This window comes from Mauremys reevesii, linkage group 5 (genome assembly GCF_016161935.1).
Source record: "Mauremys reevesii isolate NIE-2019 linkage group 5, ASM1616193v1, whole genome shotgun sequence".
In the NCBI taxonomy this organism is placed as follows: domain Eukaryota; kingdom Metazoa; phylum Chordata; order Testudines; family Geoemydidae; genus Mauremys; species Mauremys reevesii.
The window spans coordinates 55726950-55752107 of NC_052627.1; the positions used below are offsets into that span (position 1 = coordinate 55726950).

The window sequence follows — 25158 nt, forward strand, 5'->3', positions numbered from 1 at the left end:
GAGTTCAACAGCAAGCTTTTGCAGATGTTCACATCCAATAATTTATCCATAATTGATGAAACAGGGAGGTCAGATGTAACGGTTGCTACTATTCCAGCAACAAATAAATGGTTATTGACAAAACAAGCCAGTGTGGCGCTGAGTGCTGAGCAGTGACAAGCACGAAACAGTGCTGAGACAGAGGTAGTGAGAAGAATACAGCCCTTCATCTTGAGAATGCCTGAATATGATGTGTGGCATAAGGGCCATGATGACACATAAGCAGATGGAGGTGACTTGTATGTACTTGAGGAATCTCATTTTTCCCTTTACAAGACAAAGTCAGACAGAGGCAGAGAAGGAAACAGTGAGAGAGGGGTGGACAAGACTGGGGACTTGGGTAAGTACAAATGCATGAACTGTTCAGAAATGCCTTTGTAGAGCAACACTGTGATTCAGATGTCTGAATTGCTTTTATCACATAGCTGTGTCAACACAAATATACCTGGCTGTCAAATTGCTGTAGCCTCCTAAGACCCTAATATCATAGTGTATGCATGTACATGCTTCAGTGCCCATAACTTCTTACCACTGAGTTTCTATCAATATTCTGCTTAATGTTTACTTATCTTTATTTCTATCCATAAAAATGTGTTTATATAATCTTCCTAAATAAAAAACCAACCAAACAAAAATACAAAGTTGCATTGTATAGACAGAAAAAAAATTGGAGATAAATTGCATTTTAATTTTTATAAAATGCTTTCCTAGCTTAACAAATCTAATTTCTCTGTGCAGATATGAAAGTTAAAGGCAAAGTTCTAATTCAATAGGAAACCTTGCATTTTTTGTAAGTCTTAACCTATGTAAGAAATATACCAAATGGATTAATAGACTATATTTTTATTGACTGAATAAAACTTGAGTCATTTACATGCAAATAAACAGTTTAAATCAATTCTGCACATCCATTTCAATGCTAAAAGATAATATTTTTACAATGTTTACTGTGTAATGTTCTACTATGAAAAACAGTAGAATGAAATGGTGGCCATTATTGCTATATGTAGTCGTAAAAGATTTCAGAAAAATATTTTAAATATTAATATTACTAAAATCACTTAAAGCACTAAGGAATGTTAAATCGATTTATTTAGATGTACAATTTACTTCACACTTTGCTATCAACTCTTTTGATCAGCTCTAAAATAATATAAAAGCTGAAAGTAAAACAGCAAAACGAACTGCGGCTAGCAATGCCACAGCAAGCTTTAGGGTTTTATAGTATAAATTGGCATATTGCAATGTTCTAGCTTTTCAAGTTATTCATCTGTCTGTCAAACAATAAATGTTTAAATTCTTTAAGTCTAGATAGTAGACCTTCCCCCTCACTCTTATATAGCTGTTATGATTCCAATCCAGCAAAAACTTTAAGCATGTGCTTAAATACATGAGTAATCCCACTGAAGTCAATGAAATTACTCACATGCTGAAATTTAAGACCATGCCTAAGTAAATGAATTGCTGAACTGGGGCCTGATTTATAACAATTTAAGAAACTAATCATTATAGCAGTTTGTTAATATTCAATTATAATATTCTTTTTAAGTGCCTGCTCTTTTCATGTTAGCTATATGTGCTATGGAAAATGTTTGAAATCAAATTAAAAAGCCTCCTCAGAATTTACTGATATTTGCATTTCATTAAATTGAAATTTGCCTTATTTTCATGAAAATCCACATACAGTTTTGAAGTTTTCACACAAAAAGGTCAATTTCAGTTAAAGTAAGGTGGATTTGCGACAAAAACATACAAATTCAAGGGGTTTGTATGATTTTTGGTGCAAATCCTCCATTTCTTAAAACGTGCAAAAAGCTCAGGTTTTGTGGGTTATCTAATCCCTGAGAAATGAACTGTACATTTTTTCACAAAAATATTTCCAGATCTTTCTCAGCCCTGCACACCAGAGTTCTTACATTTCTGCTTTTTAATAAAAAGATTGTGCACTAAATAACTCACTGTTATATGGTTTTGTATTTAATTTTACTTTTTTATCCTACGAGAATGACACAGATTGAAACAGTGTCTGGAAATGGAAGGGTGGTCATTTTTAACTACCTGCACCAGAGAACAGTTTCACCATAATTGGCAGAAAATGTCCCTTAATGTACCTATTTTGACCCATAGAAGGAATAATTGAGATTTCAAAAGCCTCAGATGGGACAAAAGGGCTTAATTGTGGCTTTAAACTGCTACAAGCGCTGTGTAAAGGGCATGGTATAAAGGGCACACAGAATTTGGCTCCTAACTCCCACCTTGATAATAGGGGATGGGGAAAATGTAATCTGCACCAGCCTTATACTTAGCAATGATTACATCTTCTACTGCACCAACTCAGCTGCACTGGCTGACACATAGGATTTGTCTTCACCACAAATGAAAGGAAAATTCTTAACATGGGTTAGCTAAACTTTGTTAGGTAACTTGGGCTGAAATAGCAGTGAAGACACGGCATGGGAATAAGAGGGCTCCATATACTTTCTCACTCCCTTGAACGTCAGAATAGCCAGTGTTGATTGTGCCTTCAATGATCAAACACGTCAGACAGTTTCATATTACAGCTACATGAGACTTCTGCAAGGAAACTGAAAACCAAGTAAAACTCTGCTAGCTTCATGTTCGAACATGAAAGCTAAACCAGCTACATTTTGTGAAAATTTAGATTGCAGAGAATCTTTCACTGATTATCAGGAACAATTTTTTATTAATTATTTCCATTTTGGTAGCATGAAGGAACCCAGCCATGGTCCTTTATTGTCTTTGCATAGCTATTAATTCTAAGTGTGCATGTTTTGTAGTTTTATAATAAAACTTGACAATCAAAAATCTTGTGTACAATAACTATGTGAAGTCTAGGTGATCATATGCAATGCATAAAGGTTAATGAAACTTGATGGTTTCAAGTTGAGTTTCGCCTTTGGAACTCTAGGTTTGGAAACTTAAAGAAAAATTGCACAGATGTGACACTCACAAATAACAAAACCAGCAAGTTTCACACATCATCTGATATAGAGAAATACTCAAAGTTAGTCTTTTAGACTTCCTGACACCTGTTCATTGTGCCGATTCCCCTACTGCCTGTGACACAAATTCCTCAACAACAGATACTGATGGTCATGTAAACATGTTTATGCTGAAAGGTTGATTTATCTTAGATTAATCTATCAGGATAGGTGGCTCATCATCTTTTTAGTTTGGGGAAGGGGGAAGTGGGGAATGGGAGCTTAAGTAATCAAAACTGAGAACTAAAAGAGACACGAGTCTCCTACTCTTGAGAAGCAACCCCCGAGACAAAAAAAATCAGGCTATTAACTGTAAGAAGGGATGTTTATAAATGCTATTATTTTCTGCTGTATCAAGGCTTTCCAAAAGCATGATAATTTTCTGATCTAGTAACATGCTTTCAGTATATTCTATTTTTCCTGTTTCCCATGGCATAAGATTTTTATGTTAATTATAATTTTCTTTAAAATTGCATCACTTTTAAGGAGGTTTCCCCTCAGAGGGCATGTTACCCAAGAGAAATCCAGTCCATTAGTGATGGAGCTATTCTGACACCATTAGCTGAGGAAACAGGAAAGCATTTTAACCACAGACCCCAAAGGAAAACCACTATTTTGCTCCAAGACAAACAAGGTGGGAAGCAGTATCACTAAGATGCAAATTTGGGTGTCATATAGGTGAGCACTGAAGGGAAAAAATGTCATGACATTTTAGAGAAAGGGCACTCTATTCAGTTCCACTCCACCCTACCTCAACCCTCTATTCCCATCCCTCTTCAGGGATCCCTGTAATGAGAAACTTCAGAGATGAAGATGCTTCTCGAAAGCAAAGCCATCAACGAAATCCCTCATGGTACCAGTAAATGCCTAGCACCATCCAAATCCAAATTAAAAAGTTAGGTCTTCTTTCCAGATGAAGATTAGAGGAAGCTGAACAAATTAACTGAATGTTCAGGTTTCATGTGGTGACCCTGGCAACAATCATCCCTTCCCTGAAGTTGTAAGACTGGTTCAAGACTCTCAGCCTGAGAGATTCATAATTATACATTTCACTCAGGGTAACACAGAGAAGCTTTTTTGTGGGCAACGATCACTAACAATACAAGTGCCCCCATTTCCTTTTGCTACGAATCCTCAAATCTTCAGCGAATGCTTGGTAATGGTGGCACACCTCAAATGTGTAAACCTTGAAAACTTATCAATATTTGGACAACTGTCTCATCACCCCCTGATTTACCTATACGTACTGTGCTCCCTCAGTTCACATCAATCAGAAGTGCTCCTTCACTCAGATGCAAAGTCCTCCCAACCCCTCCCCCCCGCAAAAAAAGACAGACACACTCCAGAGAAGGAACACCACTGCTTTCCCTTAAAGAATTACTGATATTCAAAAACCATCAAAATGCAGAGTCTAGGTATGATCAGATCTTATCTAACGTTTCTAGGTTATATGGCCTTCTGCATACATGTGACTCCATTTGCCAAGTTTCCTACAATCTTGATTAAGTATCAATAATAGAACTGGAAGGGCCAGACCACTGCTGATAATACTTCAGCAAATTCAAAAATCCTCCATGCAGTGGACAATATCTTATAATTTCCTTTGGGAGTTCCAGTTTGCTAAGCATCGATATGTGTAGTGATAGGAATGGATACCTCAAACCTAAATTTAGGAAAACATCTAGACAAAACTTGACCTGAAGTTCAGACTTCTCATCAATATATTCGAGAATCAAGCAATATGTCCAACAGCAAATGTTTTCTTCCTTGCTGCAAGGGATCAGTAGTACAGACAGTAGCAGACAATACTGGGGCTATTTATTATCTTGAATGTCAAGGGAAAGCAGCTCATTCCCTTAAAGGTAAAATCACTTTGAGAATGGTGCATACCTAATCAGGTGTATCTTGTGAAACTTCCACCTAGCAGGTGAAAAATTGTGCGGATACCACAGTGATGGGCATGACAAACATGATTAGAAAAATTCATTATATAGCAGTGTACACTAATTTTAGGGCCACCTGCTTCATATGTACCCATTTATATTCTAATTGACTATGTAAGCTGAAGTGAAATTTTCATCTGATTCTGATACATAGGTTAGTGTAACATATTACTTTGGGAATCCTCTGATTACTTTAATGGAATCATTTCAGACATTAAGAAAACTTAGGGTCACAGAGTTTAAGGCGTAGCCTATAGAGCTTGCCTATATATCTTTTCTTATTGGTTTCTTATTTTCTTATGGGTTTGAGTATTTGTTTTATTATAATAGGGTATAACAGGTTTATAGGAGTATTTTTGGCTGTAACTCAAGGGACCTATGTCCTATATGTTGAGCTAAGGCAAGGTTAGCGTACATATGCTTGGGACCTTTCACCTAGATAAGTGGCGATGACCATATATGGTTGCAACCCTTAACACAGATAGATAAAGGATGCCTTGGAGCAGGCTGGTATAGAGTGGGGGAGGGACTGCCTAAGTTCATATCCTCTTTAAACGTATCAGGTATACCACAAAGAAGTTGGAGATAACCAAAATAACCACTTCAGCCAGAAATAACAAATGTGAGAATGAGCTAAAATCATTAATATGTAGGTATATGTCATCAATATGTACGAACGTACCAGCCTATGGAGTAAATGTATCCCAACATTTCTGTAGGTGAGGAAACTAAGTTTGGACATAGAAGGAGGGCTCAAGTGTTCAAGCTCTATACGAGGGTGACCCATCATGCCAAGTAGGCTTCTTAGTTCTTTGTTTATTATCCTTTTGTTTATTAGTCTATTAGTTCTCAATTGTAAATTTTAAGTCAGTTAGTTAAGTAAAGTTCTAAGTTAGCTATAAAAGACAAAATAAGCTCTCAGTTCTTTAGTTTCTCCTAAGCTCCTAAATTCTGGAGTGGGAGGTCACTCAGAACTGAGGAACCTGAACTGAACTCTTTTGGCATGCCAGAGGTGAGGCTGGTCCTTTGTCTTTTACCACCAGATTATCAAGGAAGGGTTTGAGTATATTAATCAAAAGTTTATAGTGCATAATATCACATGTACCTCTAAAACAACATTATTGCCTTTGTGACTCCGATTATTTTACCATTTAATTACTATATCATATATCTCAATAAAAGTATTTAAGGCTACATTTGTCTAAGTGTGAGCATCCTTGTCTTACATTCCGAGAGTCCTTTCAAACTCAGTGTAGCCTGATTCTGGGACAAGAATCTTATCTTCTGATCAGATCAACTGGTGAGTTTATAACCCATATTATCTAAAATAACAATATTAACCTCCTAACAAAGGAGGAAACAAAGGACAGGGGAACCACAGATCATCTAATCTGAACTCCTGTATAACACAGGCCACCAACACCACTCAGCACCCATACACTAAAACCACCCACTGAAATAAATCCAAAATAGTATAACCCACAGGAGACTAGATTATTATGTGCCACAGACATAGAACAAGAAGTACTGAGGTTCACCAGTCCCTAAGGAAATGATTAAATGAAATATACTCAGCTAATCCTGGCAAGTGACCTGCACCCACATGGTGCAGAAGAAAGCAAAACAAAAACAAAACAAAAAAACCCCACCCTAAGATCACTGCCAATCTGACCTGAGGGAAAATCCTTCATGATGCCACATATAGTGACCAGTCAGATCCTGAGCATGTGATCAAGAAGCAGCCAGGCAAGCCCCTGAGAGAACGAATGCTCAGTGACACCTCAGAGCCCTGGTACCCCCTACCCACTGTCCCTTTTCCAACCATGTCCATCTCTGATGCTTCAGAGGAAGGAGTTTAAGAAACCCTCCCAGAATACACTGGGGGAAAAATTCCTTCCTGCCCCTTGCTGGTGGCCAGCTGAAACCCTGAAACATCAGCTTTAGGAACATAAGTATTATAAGTTTTAATAATTCATGGGTGTGATATTGTGCCATAAATTATCATGTTTCTTTTTGCAGTGTTGAATGTCACAGTCCCTGTATTATTGCACATTAAAACATACCTTGTATGGAATATAGAATTTAATATTATTTTATAAGGATTTTATTTCTGAGTGGTCCCTATTGTGAATGATTAGACAAGAACTGTACACTGTGATTTTCAAAGGGAGTTAAGATAAGAGAGTTAGGCATGCAACTATAATGGAAAGTCAAATCGGGTGCCTAACTCCTTAAGGCACTTCTGAAAATCCAGCCAAAAAATCTATATTAACTTTAAAAAACCATATCAAATATGCAATAAGATACTTTGCCAAATACAAATATTTTCATATTATTAAAAATCTTGTAACAAATATTTGGTTAGCAATACAATTTTGAAGAGAAGCATCTATAGCAAGACCTACAAGTTAGTCTAGACAGCAACCAGCTAACCTTTCCCTGGCAAAATCCATATTTCAGACATTTATACTTTTTTCCAAACATGACAAAAGTAATTAGACACAATTATGAACTGGACCTTGCTTGACACACTAAAATACCACAAAGATGTTAAATGGAGTTAAGTCTCAATTTTGCACAGACTTACGTATTTAACTCTACACACTTGAATAGTCCCACTAAACTCAGGTCTGGTTTACACTACAGAGTTAGGTCAAGGTAAGGTAGCTTACATTGACCTAACTCTGTTAGTGTCTACACTAAAATGTTCTCCCACCTACATATCTCTTCCACTACACCAACCGAATAACTCCACCTCTGCTGGAGGCATAGCGCTTAGGTCAATGTAGTTGGGTCAACACAGTGTTAGTATAGACACTGCGTTGCTTACATCAACTGTTGCTGCCTTTCAGAAGCCATCTCACAATGTCCTACAGTGATAGTTAAATCGTTGCAAGCACGCCTGGTGAGGACAAGCACCGCAGACACAAGGAGCGTAGTGCGGATATGCAAAAGCAATTTAATTACTGCAGTTACTGTACATTGAGGTAACTTAGGTCAACTTAATATTGTAGTGTAGACTTGCCATCAGTCTTTGCAAAACTGAGGTTACACGTATCAAATAAATAATTTATCAACAATTAGTCAGGTTATATACTACATGCTTAGAAATACAAAGTTCTATTCACTGAAAATATTCCATTCTCTAGACAAAGAGGCTATATTTTTGATATAACAGACTGTAGCTTCATAATTCAACCTTTTAATTACTGTGTCAGATAATGAATATTTTGAACATATGCTTCTTCACTTTGTTAGAAGAGATAATGAAAGAGAAACAAGTTTATATGCATACTGGTGTGTGTGCATGTTGGGGGAAGGGAGTGACACACTAAGTAGCAAAAGGAACCAAATGGCAACAATTTGAGGAAACGGTATCTGTAACAGCTGCTCCTTTTAGATTCCCCTAGAAGAAGACTGCCTGAGGTGGGCCACAGCACAAAAGGATAAAGAAGATGAAAACTCTGATGCAAAGCAGGAAAATAACTGCTGAGACCCCTGAGTCTACACTCAAATAGTCCCAAGCTGAGTGGCAAGACCTCTTTAGCATTCTACAGAAGCTGGTGATGAACTACACATTACCATGAAGCAAACTGGCTCCTAGCAGTATTGTTTGTATGTTATGTGTAATGATAAGCAGTAGTCCTTTGGGAACAGAATGCAATGATTTCATCTCTATAAGCATCTGAGCTCCCCTTGGATACAGAGACCATTAAATCGAGAACAGAAGGGTAAATTTTAGGCAATGATTTCTAATTGGCGAGTAAAGAAAACTTGTGCTCAATGGCACTGAAACCATTGATATTTTACTGTTGTATATATTGATCACAGTTGAGGATGAAAAGAATGCATGAAATAAAATACTGCCTATTTCTTTTCTCATTCTCATAATGTGGGGTGGTTTTTTTCGTTAAAAGTAATCTATTTTTCTAAATGCAACTCTTCTCAGTTTATGTAAAGAGAGTTGATCTCACAATTTTATAAAACATTCATAAGTTAAACTCTATTTAATATGTTTATTTTAATTAGCACACAAGTGATGAAAATATTAATAACCTACAGCATAAGTGAGGATACTTAAACTATTTTATGATCCACCCTAGTGAATCCCATTTACATTCTGTACTGTGTAGGGAGTGTTTCATATTTAACAAAAAAGGCAAATTCTGTTTTCTACCATCTGTCAGTTGTTTTTATCTGTTGATTAAAAACTATTATAAAACACACTAATATATAAAGCTAAGCATCTTAACTGAAAGAACAAAGATTCCAGCACACTCCAAAAAAGCAATTATTTGACCCAGGGTCAAAAAGCCACAGGTTGGTAAATGATCACCTGGTTTCTAACCTTCCTGTTTTAAGAAAAAATAATGCAAGAGATGGTGATGAGAAAACTCTGTTGGACAATATCATAGTCCTCAGATAATCTTGGGCTGCTTTCAAGTATGGTTTTGGCCTTTGAATGGAATGAAGACTGTGCTTGTCTTGTTGGTCAAGGAGCTTCTCCTGGTCATGAACAAATCAAGTGTCCATGCCAAATTCGTTATCTCTATTACCGGTTTTTCTGGTCATCGTTCCCATAGTTCTCAGACACCTGTTAATGCAGCAACAGGAAGGAAAGAAAACTTGGAGTGTTTGTGGTCAAAAACGTGTGGACATGCAGAAAGATTTCAGCACAAGGAATTCTAGTCTAATCTATTATTCCAGAACCCTGGAAAAGGCCCCAAATCCCTCTTTCTCCTTTGTCACTGCAACCACTAAATCTCACGCTGTAAAGTATTCTGGATCAGAAACTGCTCTCTCAATCTGAAATACTTTCATTCAACTTCACAACCCAGAACCTCTAACTGAGGATTTATCAGCCTATTCACACTGATCATCTGCAGCATCAAGGTAGGCTTCTCTGAACACCAGAAACCACACATCTATAACAGGACAAATAACATGACACCTTCTTTTCCACAGTTCAGTCAATCTGCATGTAAGAAAATCCAAGAAGCTTTGAAGAATCATGAAAAAGATAATAGAAAGTTTCTGGAACATCAAATTATCAATGCCTCCTTTGAAGAGGGAAATCCATCATCAACTATAAGCATACAGTAAACAAGCTGATACTGAAGAAATCATTGCTCAACTCAACCTACTTCAACTCTTATCTAGTTTCCAGTGTTCAATTTTTGAACAAGTTAATAAAATAAACTAGTGAAGAGTCCTCTCTACGAAACATGTCTGCTGCTAGAACACTGGATCCCTCCAAACTGAGTTTAAGGCTTGGGCACGCACAGATATGGCACTGGTTCTTTTGATAAATGCACTTTTGTTTGTCCATGGACAAGGACAAAATACATCCATATTCATACTACTGGATCTCCCAATAACATTGTTACAGTTGATCATCGAATGCTGCTGTATTTCCCTAGAGATACAGCAGTGATGGCAGAAGCATACTCGGTTGTCACTGATCTTTCCTCTAAAACTGATCCAAGAGGCAGAGATGGACTATTGGTTCTGTCCTTCCAGAATTCTCACATGTAGAACTCTTTCCCATCCTATTCTCAGCAGATATTTTATACAGGCTATTGTAGTAAAATCATAAAATAAATATTAAACAGTAATAAAAACTTTCCTCACTAAAAATAGCAGACCTTTATTTAAGGTCACTTAATAGCAAAGCCAAGGTAATTGCCTCCGGACAAATTATAAAATGCATGTTAAGAAACGTTAAGTAAACTCACTATTATTGCTGTCTGTTCTTCTCCAGCAGAATGATAAGCTAGCCCTAAGCAATAGGCAGCTTCTCCTTCCATCTTCTTATCACCTCCTAAAGGGGAGGAGTTGGGTTATAATTACTCTTAGTTCTAAACAAATTACACTACTACTGACAGCTCTTGAAAATAACGTACATGTCATTTTTTAGTAACATATTAAATTTTTCCTTATAGCTTGTCATTTATCACTTTCCAAACATTGATGTTTTTATGTTTATCTAGAGCACTTATACTCAATTAAAAAAAGCCACAAACATAGGAAGTACAAATGTTTTCATGAGACAGAGCACACAGTTTGTCATGATATAAGCTTCTCTATTATGAATTGTTTCACAGCACTGCCACCACCTCTCCAAAGACAGTCACGAAACACCTTACATTTAGAGGGTCAGTAAAATATCTCCATATAGTTATTTAGCTACATACAAACAGAAACTTGGTGCAGCAGAAAGAAGTCAGGGAGACAGTTACAGCTCCCTGATTCTCAGGCTAGGTTTCCACACCAGCATAGGCTAGAGCAGCCTGAAAGCTGCTGTAATCTATACTAGCCAGCAATGGTTCCAGGAAATGCTACACAAATGGTGGACAACTGAAGTACAGCACATTTTAGATGTGCCTCTTCCTTATTCCAGAGACTGGAGGTGGCAAATGAGTTAGGTGAGCTAATTTGGCCCCACCGAGAGCTCCCAACAGCTAAGGGAATTCTCAGCTGGCCAAAATGGGCTGCTTTCTTGGCTCTTTGCACTGCTCCAGCAAAAGAAAACCTGGCCTGTATATTTAATATTATAATTTATATAAAATAATTTATTTATATCATTTTTTCAAAATTAACCCATCCAGAGTTTGGGGATATATATACAAAAATTGATTAGTAAAGCAAACAAATTGGAATCAATGTCCAAAATATAAAACCTTTTTTCATCACGCAATACTGCCCATTCAACACATAAAAAGCCTAGAAAATGAGCTTTGAAATGAGTCCTGAAGGTCAACAAATTCACAACTCCTGCACCAATATAAACATCTACACATGAAAAAGGAAGATTATTTACCTCTAACTGATGTTCTCCTAATATATTGTCTCTACAGATCCACACTCATGGAAGTTCGTGTTTAGCCTCCAAGTGTCCTGAAATCTTTGAAAGTCATAATTGCTGAACCCATAAGGACACCCCCCCACACACCTACAGAATTGAACACACTTGGTAAAATTATAAAAGCAGGCAATCCCAAATCCTTCTGTTCTTTTTCCTAAGATTCCAAGTGGGCAGGGAAGGGGGATGAGAAAATATGGCTCTATAGAGAAAATACATTCAAAACCTCTCTTTTTCCTTCAAGGATGGTCTCTGTAGAGCCTGAATCTTGAGAGACTGTATTAATTTCTGGTCCAGATTCAGCAAAGCACAGGAATGTCCAGTGGAATGGATTGAATGCTGAAGAGAGAAGGATTTAAGCACTAGCTTAAACTTAATCATGTATGTAAATATTTTGCTGAATAAGGGCCTCTTTGAGGGAGAGAGGGGGCTTTTGAACAGAGACTGAAGGACTGCCCTTCTGAAATGAGCATCTGATCTCGTTTAAATATCTACAGAATAATGGTGAGTAAAGGTGTGAATTGCAGAACTGCCACAAGTTTCAAAGACACATGTCTCAGCAAGCTGTAGTAGCTGTCTTAGCTCATATAATAAGAGCTCTAAGGCCATCTGGTAGTGAATAATGGATTTTTCAATTTTCTGGCATTCTGAAAAATTGGGGGAAAAAAGGTGTTTTGGGTCAACCCATAAAAGAAATTTTTTCAAAAATTTCAGCAAATTGATACGTTGCAAAAAGTTTGTTTAGAGTTATAGAAATTTTAAAAATGCTCTATTAAACAAAATTAAAGAAAATTTAAAACCAAAAAGTTGGTTTGGTTTTTTTAACTGGAACTATTTGGTGAAATCAACATAAATTTGTGAAATGGTTAGGAATTGCCAAATCTGCATTTCCCCCCGCCCAAAAAAAGTTTTGGTCAAAATTTTTTGACCAGCTCTAAGTTGGGGCATCTGCCTGGTTTTCTCAATGCAGCATCAGATCCACTATGATAATCTCTTAACAATTCTCTTGACTATATAAACAGATAAGAAGATGCATGACACAAGTAAGGTTTTATTTTGTGGTAGAATATACGCCTATTTGCAACAGTTATTGCTTTAAATGGTCTTGGAACTCACACTACTGAGTCACATGCTCCCAGGAGTGGGGCTCTGAAGAAGCAACTCTCAAAAGAGAACCATTAGCTTCTGTGTTGAAAAAGAAATAGGACAGATTGCCTAAGGGCCAAATCCAAAGAAAGAAGGAACCACCCAATCAACATTCAGACAAATGTGTCAAAAAAGACACATGTTCAAAAGGACTGTTATGGAATGAATGGAAACCTCAGACCCAGTATGTAGTAAATTTAAAACATTTTGCTTTATCCTCAAAAAATTAGTGTGGGAGTACAATATAGATTTTTAAGCTGGTATTTTAAAGTATTTAACTTTTTAACAGTATAAAGAAATTTTAACAATATTAAATCTTTAGAAACAATGTGACTAAAGAAAACAGAAATAATTCAATATTGTTTTAAATAATGAATAGCACTGTTAACGCTTAATTCTATACATTTTATACTGTTCTGTATATTACACAGAACAAACTTTATTTCACTGCTACAAACTTTATTTTACAAGACTAAACACATAAGGAGATTTTTGTTTTTTGGCATCTCTGGCTGAAGCTTGATTTAAGCAGTTCCACTTACTTCGTAGGGACTGACCAATTGATCAGTACTTGTATACATTTTCTTAACATTTACATTAAAATTTCTCTCCTGATAAATTTCAAATTACTAGTGTGTATTAACCATAATTCTTATATAAAAAACTAATAAAGCTGCCACAAAGTTAGCATAACAATGCTAATTGAATAAAAGTGATTATACAATATCTTCCATTCTAATTCTGGGGAACACATAAAATCATTTTTTTTCTTGTGAACATAGAAAACTGTAGATTTTGGAATCTAACGACATCTTTCAACAAATAAGCATTATTAAGATAACCCAAAAAAACAGAAAAATAATCTGTACTTTCTTAAAATCAACTGTGACGGTTCACTCTCCCTTTTCTACTCCCTCTCATATATAATAATGCCCCATAAATAAACAGCTGCTTTGTAACTGTTCAGCATCTGACATCATATATTCAAATGCCATCCTCATCTTTCCATCAGCTTTTGGATCCTTACTACAGATAGCCATCATATATAGCATTTCCTGAATTTTAAGTTTTAAAACTATTTTCAATGATTCAGGTATACTGGAAATGGTTTTCTTTCCATAATTATTTATCATTCATGTAGAATGAAACAGTAGTGATCTGCCTGATAACATTACTAAGGAAATGAAAAATCAACAGTGGCTAACCTACAAAAATCTCAACTTCTGTAAATGACCTTACTTCTGATTATGGGTTCATTGTTTTACAACACTATAGTCCCAGAAGACTGCATTTTTGGAGATAAAGCTTTCAAGAAACTAATGGATTCCTTGCTGTCAGCAAGAAGGCACTTCTGGTTTACAGTGAGATTTGGAAGTATATTGATGGCATTTGTCTTTGAATTTCATAGGAAATAATCATTCAAACCCTTGACGATTTTTACCTTACTCCTGGGAAAATCAGAGCCTGCACATTAAAGAAAGGAATGTGAAAGTGTTATTTTCCACACACCTTTTTTTGCCATTTCAAAAGCTTTTATTAGAGTTTTGATGGCCTGTTGGTGTTCTTTATTTTCTAGCATTTTGTCTGCTAGTAATGTGTAAATTCTCCAGAGATGCTCACAGGCCAGTGAGTTGTAAGTATGACCTGTCTCATCATTCCACATCCGTCCCAGTGTCAATTGATGGAATGTTTCATAATGCTCAGCAGCTTTCATGAACAGACCTGAAAAACATAACTAATTCATAAATATAAGCAGTATATTTAACAAAATATTTCAAATTTTTTTTGCATATTATCATTTCTTACAAAAGAAGTTGTTTCTAACTTAACTTCACAAAGGTTCCAATAATCATCAACCCATAACTTAATAAAATGCTTACAGGTATCAGTAAGTCATCTTTACCTTCAATTCACACTTTGTTGCCCAAACTACAAGTTACTTACTAGTAAATGTAGTTTTTGAGTAGGTTGCCTGTATAGACCCACAATGTTAGGAAGCAGAAGTCAGAATCTTCTAGAAAGTAAAAACCATTCTGTGTGGGTATAATATTTTAAAATCAAGTGTGTGTGTAAAGGACCACAGTCCAGATCCTAGGCTGAAAGATTCTGAAGGAGTAAGAAAGGAGTAGAAGGTAGAACTTTTCAAATGTGCTCTAAGATCTTCAGTTACTGAAACACTGATAAGGTAAACACAAGTTTGAAGATAAAGTCTAATCCATTTCAGCAATCTGAGTGGATTTTCTCCCTTACTGGATTTATAGACCCATGCAGCCTAGTAGACTTACAATGAATGTAGTCCTCTCAAGATAGTAATTCAAAGCCTTCTTAACTTCTAATTTATGGAGACTAGCTTTCCCTGGGTAAAGAGTGGGCTTTGAAAAATGCTAGGAGACAGGTAGACTGGTTCAGAAGGAGCTTTAAGGTAATTTTACTAAAGAGTTTATAGTTTGGACAAAATACCATCTTATACCTGTGAATGCCGTGTAACAAGTGTCAGTCATCAAGGATTGCTCCTCATTAAAACTGATTGAAGTTACTGCCATGACAACATTGTCTTCAAAGATAGATGGTAAAGGGGACAATCTTCAAGAAGTTTCAATATGGAATTTCATCAGCTTTGTTAAAGCAATTTAAGTCCCACATAAGCAATAGCTCAGACATAGGAAGATATGTACTAGTTCTTTCAAAAACTTCAACTGTTGGATGTATGAAGACTCAAAATCAGAAGATGCTAAGTTGATACAGCTTCAAAATGAATCTTGACTGTGATTACAGTCAATCCAGGGAAGTGGACAATCTACTGATAGCCTAATATAACAGGCCTTGTGACAGACAGAGGAAGACTTATTAAAGACCCATAACAATATCTACCTTCCATTTCAAAGCATGAGTCTTCTTGAGGAAACCTCTATCACAATCTGGTGAACTGGTCAGAGACATTCCAAGTCAAAAGTCAACATGATACCACACTCCAAACAGCTAGGTTCAGCGATTGGAAATTAAGCTGTCCTTGGTTCTGGGATAGATGACTATGAAGATGAATTGGAGGCTCTGACTCAATGAGCTGGATACAGAGTTTTATGCACTTGGCTAGTCTGTGGCACAACTCATTTCCCTCTTTGGTTCCCCCCCCCCCCAAGTCGATGAACAAATGACTTGGACTTTTGAAAGGGCTTGACTCTTTTCAGGTAACAAGGCAAAGCTCTTTGGCCATTCAATTTATGAAACCTAATTTCACCAGATGTATTATGGAGGGAAAAGACTGGCAGACATATGGTTTTATTCAGGTGAAACTAAAAAGAAAAAAACACACCGTAAGGAGAAACTATTTCTAGGGACAGGAAGAGGTGACAAGCAAGTCATCCAGGGAGGTGGATGTTGAAGGTGAATCTAATGTACTTGTTCCTCCTCAGAATCTGAGATGTTATCTCTTAGATGGACAGATTCAGGTGAACTTCCAGAATCAGCATACCTTTCTATTGCCTGTTTAGGATGCTTGGAGCTATAGTATATGGTGGTTTAGAATGCGTGGAGCTATAGTATATAGTGGTTCTGTTCTCCCATGCAACCTCATATTTGAGGGACTCCCTTGAGAGCATTCCTAACAGAACAGAAATTGAAGTAATATATTCCATATATCCCACTGGCCTTTGAACTAGCCATAAGGGGGGCCCTGTCCTGACATCTTTGTTGCCAGAACTCAGTGAGCACCAAAATACAGAGGCAGACTGTGCTTTCTGGTATCATTCAGATAGAATTAGGTGAAAATGCATCTAAGGCCTGGTCTACACTAAGGGCGGGGGTCAAACTAGGGTATGCAAGTTCAGCTATGCGAATAGCGTAGCTGAACTCGAAGTACCCTAGTTTGACTGACTTACCCGTCCAGATGCAGCGGGGTCGAACTCCGCGGCTCCAAGGTCGACTCCGCCACCGCCGTTCGCGGTAGTGGAGTTCCGGAGTCGACCGGAGCGCGCGGGGAGTTCGAACTATCGCGTCTTGATTAGACGCGATAGTTCAAACTCGGAGAAGTCGAACTCACCGCGTCGACCCGCGCGGTGAGTATGGACCTGCCCTAAGTGTGGTTCCATTACAGACAAAAAAGAAGAAGCCAAGATTGAAAACACAAGTAACTCAATCTGGTTACAAAAGAAAAAGAGTGAAGATGCTAAACAGAAAATAAAAAGAAATATAAGTTTAGAAATAGGCTGAGAATTTCCTAAGCAAAGAAAAAGTGAAAGGTTTTGATGTAACAGGCCTGGGATTTGTCTTCTTGAGAATCACAGTTGCAATCAGCGGAAGAGTTCAAGGTGAAGTCCTCTTGGATTAACTGGGAAGTTACTGTTAGTAGTACATTTCATTTTTTGGAATTTACTCCTAACTCTAAAATAACCTGAAATTGCTCATCTTCACCTGCAAGGCCTATCCGTTCTCTGAAGCATTTCAGTATAGACAGTCAAAAGCTTGGGGAGAATAAAATCTTCAGGGTGATGGGGAATCAATTTATTCATTCTGTTTGGCTAGTTGGTTCAGTTTGAGTTTGCGTATTTAGTTGGAATGTCTCCTGTATTTTAATTTTAAGTGTTGTGTTATTTTTGTTTTTTATTATTATTGTCGTTTATTTTATTTGTTGCACAAGTAGCTAGAGCACTTGAATAGATGTTTTTGTAATAACTCAAAAATAAATAAATAGATACAAATTATGGAAAGCATTAGGAGGAAAGGAAGCTGGTTACACAGCATCTCTGCTTTAAAAGTTAGGATTTCTTTTTATATCAATTCAATTATAGGAAGGCTAGTTTTAAAATGATTTTTACTGTCTTTGAGAAAAGAAAGGGAGATAGACAAAGGAAGAAGAGGGACAGACAGTGAGAGGGATCCTAAAAAATATTTCGTAGAAGGGAAAGGATATCCCATATATCTATCTCAGATTCCATGAAGAAAAATGATTGCTTCCAGACAATCTATAGCACATATTTTCAAATGTTACACAGGAAATTATTTCCATTGTTATTGTTAACAAAAGTAGCTGCATGTCTAATTTCCCCAAGCAATGTTCTCAGAAGTTATCCCCATGTGTCTTAAACCTGAATTTTGAGAAATACTGATACTTTCTCTCATTTAATCAAATGAGTCAGAATCACAAATGTAATTCCTATAAAACATATAGCAGTACTACAAAAATGTTATAATTTACTGGGGCCCCAGGACAAGGCATCAAAAAGCTATCAGTAATCAATTCATCTTAATAATTGGAAGGAAGTGGTATAACTACATATCATTTACAGTAGGAGACCCGTTCTAAACAATTATATTCATACAAAGCATCATTCATCCACTAAATACATTAAATATTATAAATAATTATTATTTTCATTCTAACTAGATGTATACACACTAAGGTTTGTGTTATTATTTTTCAATGGAAGGAAAGTGCACTTTTGAATAAAAACTATTTGAAGAGTATGAGTTTACCGAAAGCCCACAAAAAAGAGAATCCATCCATTCATTTAAAGAACAAAACTCAACATGATATAAACTTAAAAGCATGGTAGACAAACATTTTATATTTCTGAAAATTATTCAAGTCTTCCTTTACAAATCCCCTTCCTACAAAATATTCCAAAAGTTTATATATGTTATATCACAGCAGATATCTTAGACAAATATTAACCAAAGAAGGACGTATATGATCACTACCATTTTCCTTTTTTTTTAAAGTAGAAAGATTGACTAGATATTAACACAAATGGGTTTAAATGTGAAGCTGCCATAAAAGCAGGCACATAAATGTAATTCTCCCAACCGCTATTTTGATGCACATTTTTGATTCCATGAATATTTTATGAAATGGCCAGACTAAAGCCATATAACATTCCTGCATTACTGATGCTTGCGCCCGTAAGCTACAAACATTAGAGGCATGATTGAGTGCATTAAAATGAACTCATTCAGCAGTGCATTGATTACTTGAAGGAGGAAAAAAAAAAGGAAGAGTTACTCCCACTTAAGAAAACAGCACAGAAATCTTAAGTTTTCAATACAGAAATTAAAGATAGCAAATTTGAATAATGTGATATTTAATACATAAAAAAAGTGCGACTCTGTCTAGAGGTCTGTACATACAGAGATGACATTAATTAGGTGGGATGTTAATTAGGTCCAAAGATCGCTTCTAATATTGTTCAGGTAATTTAGTATGTCACAATAAGATGCACTGACTGACCTGTTCTAGCTCCATGCCTCAGCAATATTGAGAGTACTTAATTATTTCCTTTTCTATCAGCTTGTACATTTACCAATGAAACTAATGCAGTACAAACAACGGTATTTATTTGGCAGGTCTATAATGCACATTTCTTCAGCAATACTAGTACAAGCCAAAAGCACATTTAGTTCTAAATTGTAAACATTTGTTGGGACGTTAGCAAAATATTCCACTTAAGTTTAAAACAACCTGTTTAAAGGAACAATAAAGCTTCATGTATATTATGTTGCGTTTTAATCTAAAACCAGTGGGCATCTTTTGTAATAAATTATTATACTGTACAACGTACACATAAAATCTGCTAGAAGCAATATTTAGTGATAGCAAAAAAAGAAATGTTATTGCCATTTTTAAAAGATATTGGCTTCCATTTCAATTTAACTGCTTGAACTACTGATATTTTTAGTTTCATATATACAATTATGATAATTATGGTAGCACTATTCATGCTGAAATAGTTACGGATTTGTCACAGTTTCCAATATAAGCCACTATTTAGGGAGGTTTTATAAATCTTCAGTGGAGATTTGCTGGAAGATGAAATAAACAGCATGCAAAATGATAAAACAAGGCCCTAATTCAGCAAATAGATAGGCTGGACTCCTGAGGCAAAGAGGATTGTATTGAAGTCAGTGGGACTCCTTACAGGATCCATAATCCCCAGAGTACAAAAAGAAAAAAGGACTTCCTATGGTCGAAGGACATTAATCTCAAGAGAGAGCCAAAGGCTTTGTGAGAGCAGAAGCAGCAGCCTGGAGGCCTGAAAAATGGCTACAGAGGGAAGACTGGGCAGCAAACAGCCTGGAAGCTAGCACTGGAGGGCTGAGACTTACTAGCAGGGGAGCAGCAATAGCGACGGCAAGGGGAAGCAGGGCAGCAGCCTGCAAGGAGGATGAGGTGGAGGGGCTACAGGACTCTTATATTTATACCACTGTACTGAACTATCCTTCAGTGCTGGTTTAGGAACTATTGGTTTAACCTTTTGTGTTGTAATTTAAAGTAATTGTTCCAATGGTATTTGCTAGGCCTGTTGATTAATCCCAGTTAACTCATGCAATTAACTAAAAAAAATTAACCGTGATAAAAAAAATGAATTGCAATTAATGGAACTGTTAAACAGTAGAATACCAACTGAAATTTATTAAATATTTTGGATGTTTTTCTACATTTTCAAATATATTGATTTCTATTACAACACAGAATACAAAGTGTACAATACTCACTTTATAATTGTAAGAAAAACTAATATTTGCACTGTAAAATGATAAACAAAATAAATAGTATTTTTCAGTTCACCTCATACAAGTACTGTAGTGCAATCTCTTTATTGTGAAAGTTTAAATTACAAATGTAGATTTTTTTGTTGTTAATAACTGCACTCAAAAACAAAAAAAATGTAAACCTTTAGAGCCTACAAGTCCACTCAGTCCTACTTCTTGTTCAGCCAATCACTACGACAAACAAGTTTGTTTACATTGATGGGAGATATTGGCACTGCAAGGTATTTATGTGCCAGATATGCTAAACATTTGTATGCCCCTTCATGCTTCAGCCACCATTCTGGAGGACATGCTTCCACGCTGATGATGTTCGTTAAAAAAATTGTGTGTTAATTAAATTTGTGACTGAACTCCTTGGGGGAGAATGGTATGTCTCCTGTTCTGTTTTCTAAAAATAGCTATAGCACTCGACCCAAAGTTTAAGAATTTGAAGTGCCTTCCAAAATCTGAGATGGACGAGGTGTGGAGCGTGCTTTCAGAAGTCTTAAAAGAGCAACATTTCAATGCGGAAACAACAGAACTCGAACCACCACAAAAGAATCAACCTTCTGCTCGTGGCATCTGACTCAGGTGATGAAAATGAACATGCATCGGTACACTCCGCTTTGGATCGTTATTGAGCAGAACCCATCATCAGCATGGACGCATGTCCTCTGGAATGGTGGTTGAAGCTTGAAGGGCATGAATCTTTAGTGCATCTGGCACATAAATATCTTGCAACGCCGGTTACAACAGTGCAATGCCAATGCCTGTTCTCATTTTCAGGTGATGTAAACAAGTGGGCAGCAATATCTCCTGCAAATGTAACCAAACTTGTTTGTCTGAGCGATTGGCTGAAGTAGGACCAAATGGGCTTGTAGGCTCTAATCAGTTACATTGTTTTATTTTTGAATGCAGTTTTTTTTGGTATATAATTCTACATTTGTAAGTTCAACTTTCATGATAAAGAGATTGCATCACAGTACTTATATTAGGTGAATTGAAATATACACCTCTACCTCGATATAATGCTGTCCTTGGGAGCCAAAAAAATCTTACCACGTTATAGGTGAAACCGCATTATATTGAACTTGCTTTGATCCACCGGAGTGCACAACCCCGGCCCCCCAGAGCACTGCTCTACCACATTATATCCGATTTCATGTTATATCGGGGTAGCAGTGTACTATTTCTTTGGTTTTTACAGTGCAAATATTTGTAATAAAAAATAAATATAAAGTGAGCACTGTACACTTTATATTCTGTGTTGTAATTGAAATCAATATATTTGAAAAAAATAGAAAACATCCAGAAATATTTAAATAAATGGTATTTTATTATTAACAGTGTGATTAATCACATGATTAATCGTGATTAATTTTTTAAATTGCTTAACAGAACTAGTATTTGCACCTTTTTATTTCTGACACCCCTAGGAAAGGAATAATCTGTTACCAACAAAAGTGTGTGTTTATGGGAACCCAACAACAGTTTAGGATTGCTACCAGTCCTGTATTATGAGTGATGTCCTCTATTTAAATAAAAACTACCCTGTCCCATACTAAATCAGTACAGGATGCCTTTTATCCTGTATTTCAACTAAGAAGTGCTGCTTGTTGGCAATTTGACTTGGCATAGAGGGTCACAACCCTGCACACCACTCAAATTTGGCCTGGCTGCCCCTCCATCATGCCTTAGAATTTGAAAACGAATGATTTTTAGATTTAAGGCAATCTCAGCAACAATGGAAGACTGAGGAAAAAATTATTCAACGGACAGCCAGACCACTCTCACTGGCCATCAGTCCCATTGAGAAGGCATCTCTAGAAGCAGTGATCTCTAGAATCTCCTCTGTCAATTATTAGGAGTAAACCCTGCCTCCAGAAAAGTTTATATAATGTGGTGAGACCTGCAGGCCCAGCTGCAGTAGTCCGAGACCTTGTGAAGCTTAGAAACAAAAAATCTGTTTCTGAGTGGGCAGCTTTGAATGAAGCTTCGTCTCAGTACTACTCATTAAGCAGTAAATAATTAAAATACCCTGGGAAAGACAGGTAAAATACAAGCAGCAGTGTCAGTAATAGACATGAAAGAGAAGAGAGGGAAAACGAATTTAAAAAAGCAATGAAATAATTCATATGAAGTTTTAATAAAGTTTCATTTGCGGTCTTATTTAAAGATATATCAGACTTTAGGGATGTAACCTAATTACATTTTTATTCTAAGTTCTACTCAAAGACCTTGGACTTTGAATCTTTAACATAGATCAAACATAGTTTAATTTACTTGTGACTATCAATATTTTAAAAAGATCTCTTCATTAAATGCCATAGTCTTACAAACATGTACATAAAGCAGAGAGCAATAATGGATGCTACAAAAAATGTTAACAATTAACAATTATAGAAAATTAACAATTAACAATTATAGAAAAAGGATTATATATTTTAATTCATTTGAATTATAGCAAGCTTTTAAAATATTTAATTCATTTTGCCTAAGTAAAAAAAGTTTCTAATAAATTACTTTCTACCATTCAATTTAATTTTTAAAATATAAAATAACTAAAGAAGTTTTTGAACTAATCTCAGGAACTCTGTCTTCAATTAAAAGTTATAACCCCAAATGCCTGAAGAATCAAAAATAAGACTGTTTATGCCTAGGCCATAAAAGTTTTATGGAACATGTAAATTATGATTATTAGAGTTTGCACTAATGCATTACAGTGACTGACTTGAAGAGGTTTTCACTACAATATATGAATAGAATTAATTTGTCTCCTGCCCCTAAAAATTCTACTAAAACTAAGAGACTTCCTAATGTGAAAATCAGATCTATTTATCTTTTCTTAAGATTAGAAATGTAAAGGATACACTTTATTGCATTAAAGAAGTATAAACATACAGGGAAGTTAGATTAATTGAAAAGAACAGAATGATAAGAGTTTTGAATATGTTTTGTTACAATACTCCTTTGGGAGTATCTGCTGAAGCACTTAATTGAAAACATTCATAGTACGCACCAGTATTTTTTTTCCTGTTACAAGAATAAACATTAATAAGATGTACTATATTTTTCTATCAATTCAATTTGCAATTTTCTCCTTCATGCTGTATGTTCAGGAGTTACTCTCAGATTTTATTAGATTGTATTAATTTGAATTGAAAATACACAATCTCTGTAACATCAATTCAATCCAGTAACTGTCAGTTCAATATCAATAACAATATATTATTTCTATGTAATAATATGCTGTCCTTTCTCTGGAAACTACATCCTGCATTTGGATGGGGATAGACTCAATTATCTAATAAGCCTTTTCAATCTGTCTAGTCTTCAGATCTGTCAATCTGGATTTATAGGTGCTTCCCTCTGGCCATTGACTGGCAGGGAAAAGCAGCAGCATCTGAAGACCTTTTCTCCTACTGTACTGCTTCTTAAGCTTCTTATGCCACACTCTCCAGTCAAGTGCTCCTTAGCTAACTGACACATTAACTTCTACAACTGTATTTTATACAATGGCTGTTTTATACAATAAAACAGCCATTGTATAAAATACAGTTGTAGAATAATTTAGAAAAAGGTTTTTTTTTATATGATTACATAAAATCAATGTTTGGTAGGGTTCCAAATGATGAGATCTGATGAGCAAAGCTCCATTTTACAGGAAGGAAAAGTCAATTTTCTGCCTTTCAGATCCTCTAATGCAGACAATAATCTAAATAGCAGTCCCCACATGAGCCTAAAGACAGGAGTTAGTGATACTTCTTGACTAACTCCCTAAGATAAAGGTGGGATCTGACAGGGCCACTACATGAAGCCTATAATGTTTGGAAAGGCGTGAAATGGTCTTCAAATCTCACCTACTAATAGTGCTCCTCTTTTTTTGTTCAAAAGGTAGCTTGGACAAATGGGCTTTAATTATTAATCTCAAAAAGTTTCTGTTGTAATCTAGGGTAATGCACCTTGTAAATCACCCAGTTATGAAACATGTGGAAATTCTTTTCCCTGTTTTGCTTTCCTAACCTAACCTCCCAGCCAAGGCAACAGTAATATCCTCTGGAAACCAGATAATCTTTTTTTAAAATAACAATTAAAAGACTAAAATACATGCTACATGGAAAATTCTTCATAAAAATACAACTACTATGACAGGAAACTGAAATAAAACATTTAATTTCTTTAAAGTTGAAATCAATTATTCATTTTTATTTTATCATCGCAATTTTCAAGTTTTATAATATTACATAATATACAAGCCAACTTGTATATTATATTAGAAATCATAGTATAACAAAAGTAAAATTGATAAAATCAAAATTAATTGTTTCAAAAAAAAATCCAAAATTTCAACTACTGATATCAATAGAGCCAGTTGAAAACTGGAATTTTCCTTCCACAGGAAATTCTGAGATTTTGAAATTTGGTTTCATTCCAAATTGGAATGAAAAGTTGAAATTTTGGATCTTTTTTGTTTTATTTCAGTTTCCTGTCATAAATTTTGACAGAATTGATAGGTTTGTGTGAAACACTTCTATTTCATCAAATCAGCATTCTTTCATGAAAAACTGCTCCACCAGAAATGTTTCAACCAGTTCTAGTTATCAGGTATACTTCCTTTTCTAAATAAAGGAGGAAAACGGAT

General features: G+C 35.8%; 1 protein-coding gene across 8 annotated transcripts in view; it reads right to left on the reverse strand.

Moving 5' to 3' along the window:
- The window catches only part of TTC29 (tetratricopeptide repeat domain 29), a 187088-nt gene that overhangs the window by 99855 nt on the left and 62075 nt on the right, over nucleotides 1–25158 (reverse strand). For all 8 annotated transcript variants that reach the window (XM_039539201.1, XM_039539204.1, XM_039539202.1 and 5 more), the window contains 2 exons: nucleotides 14502–14714; nucleotides 10720–10805 (listed from right to left, as the gene is read on the reverse strand). In XM_039539201.1, coding sequence (XP_039395135.1) covers nucleotides 10720–10805; nucleotides 14502–14714 — 299 coding nt within the window. The remainder of the gene's footprint in view (nucleotides 1–10719; nucleotides 10806–14501; nucleotides 14715–25158) is intronic.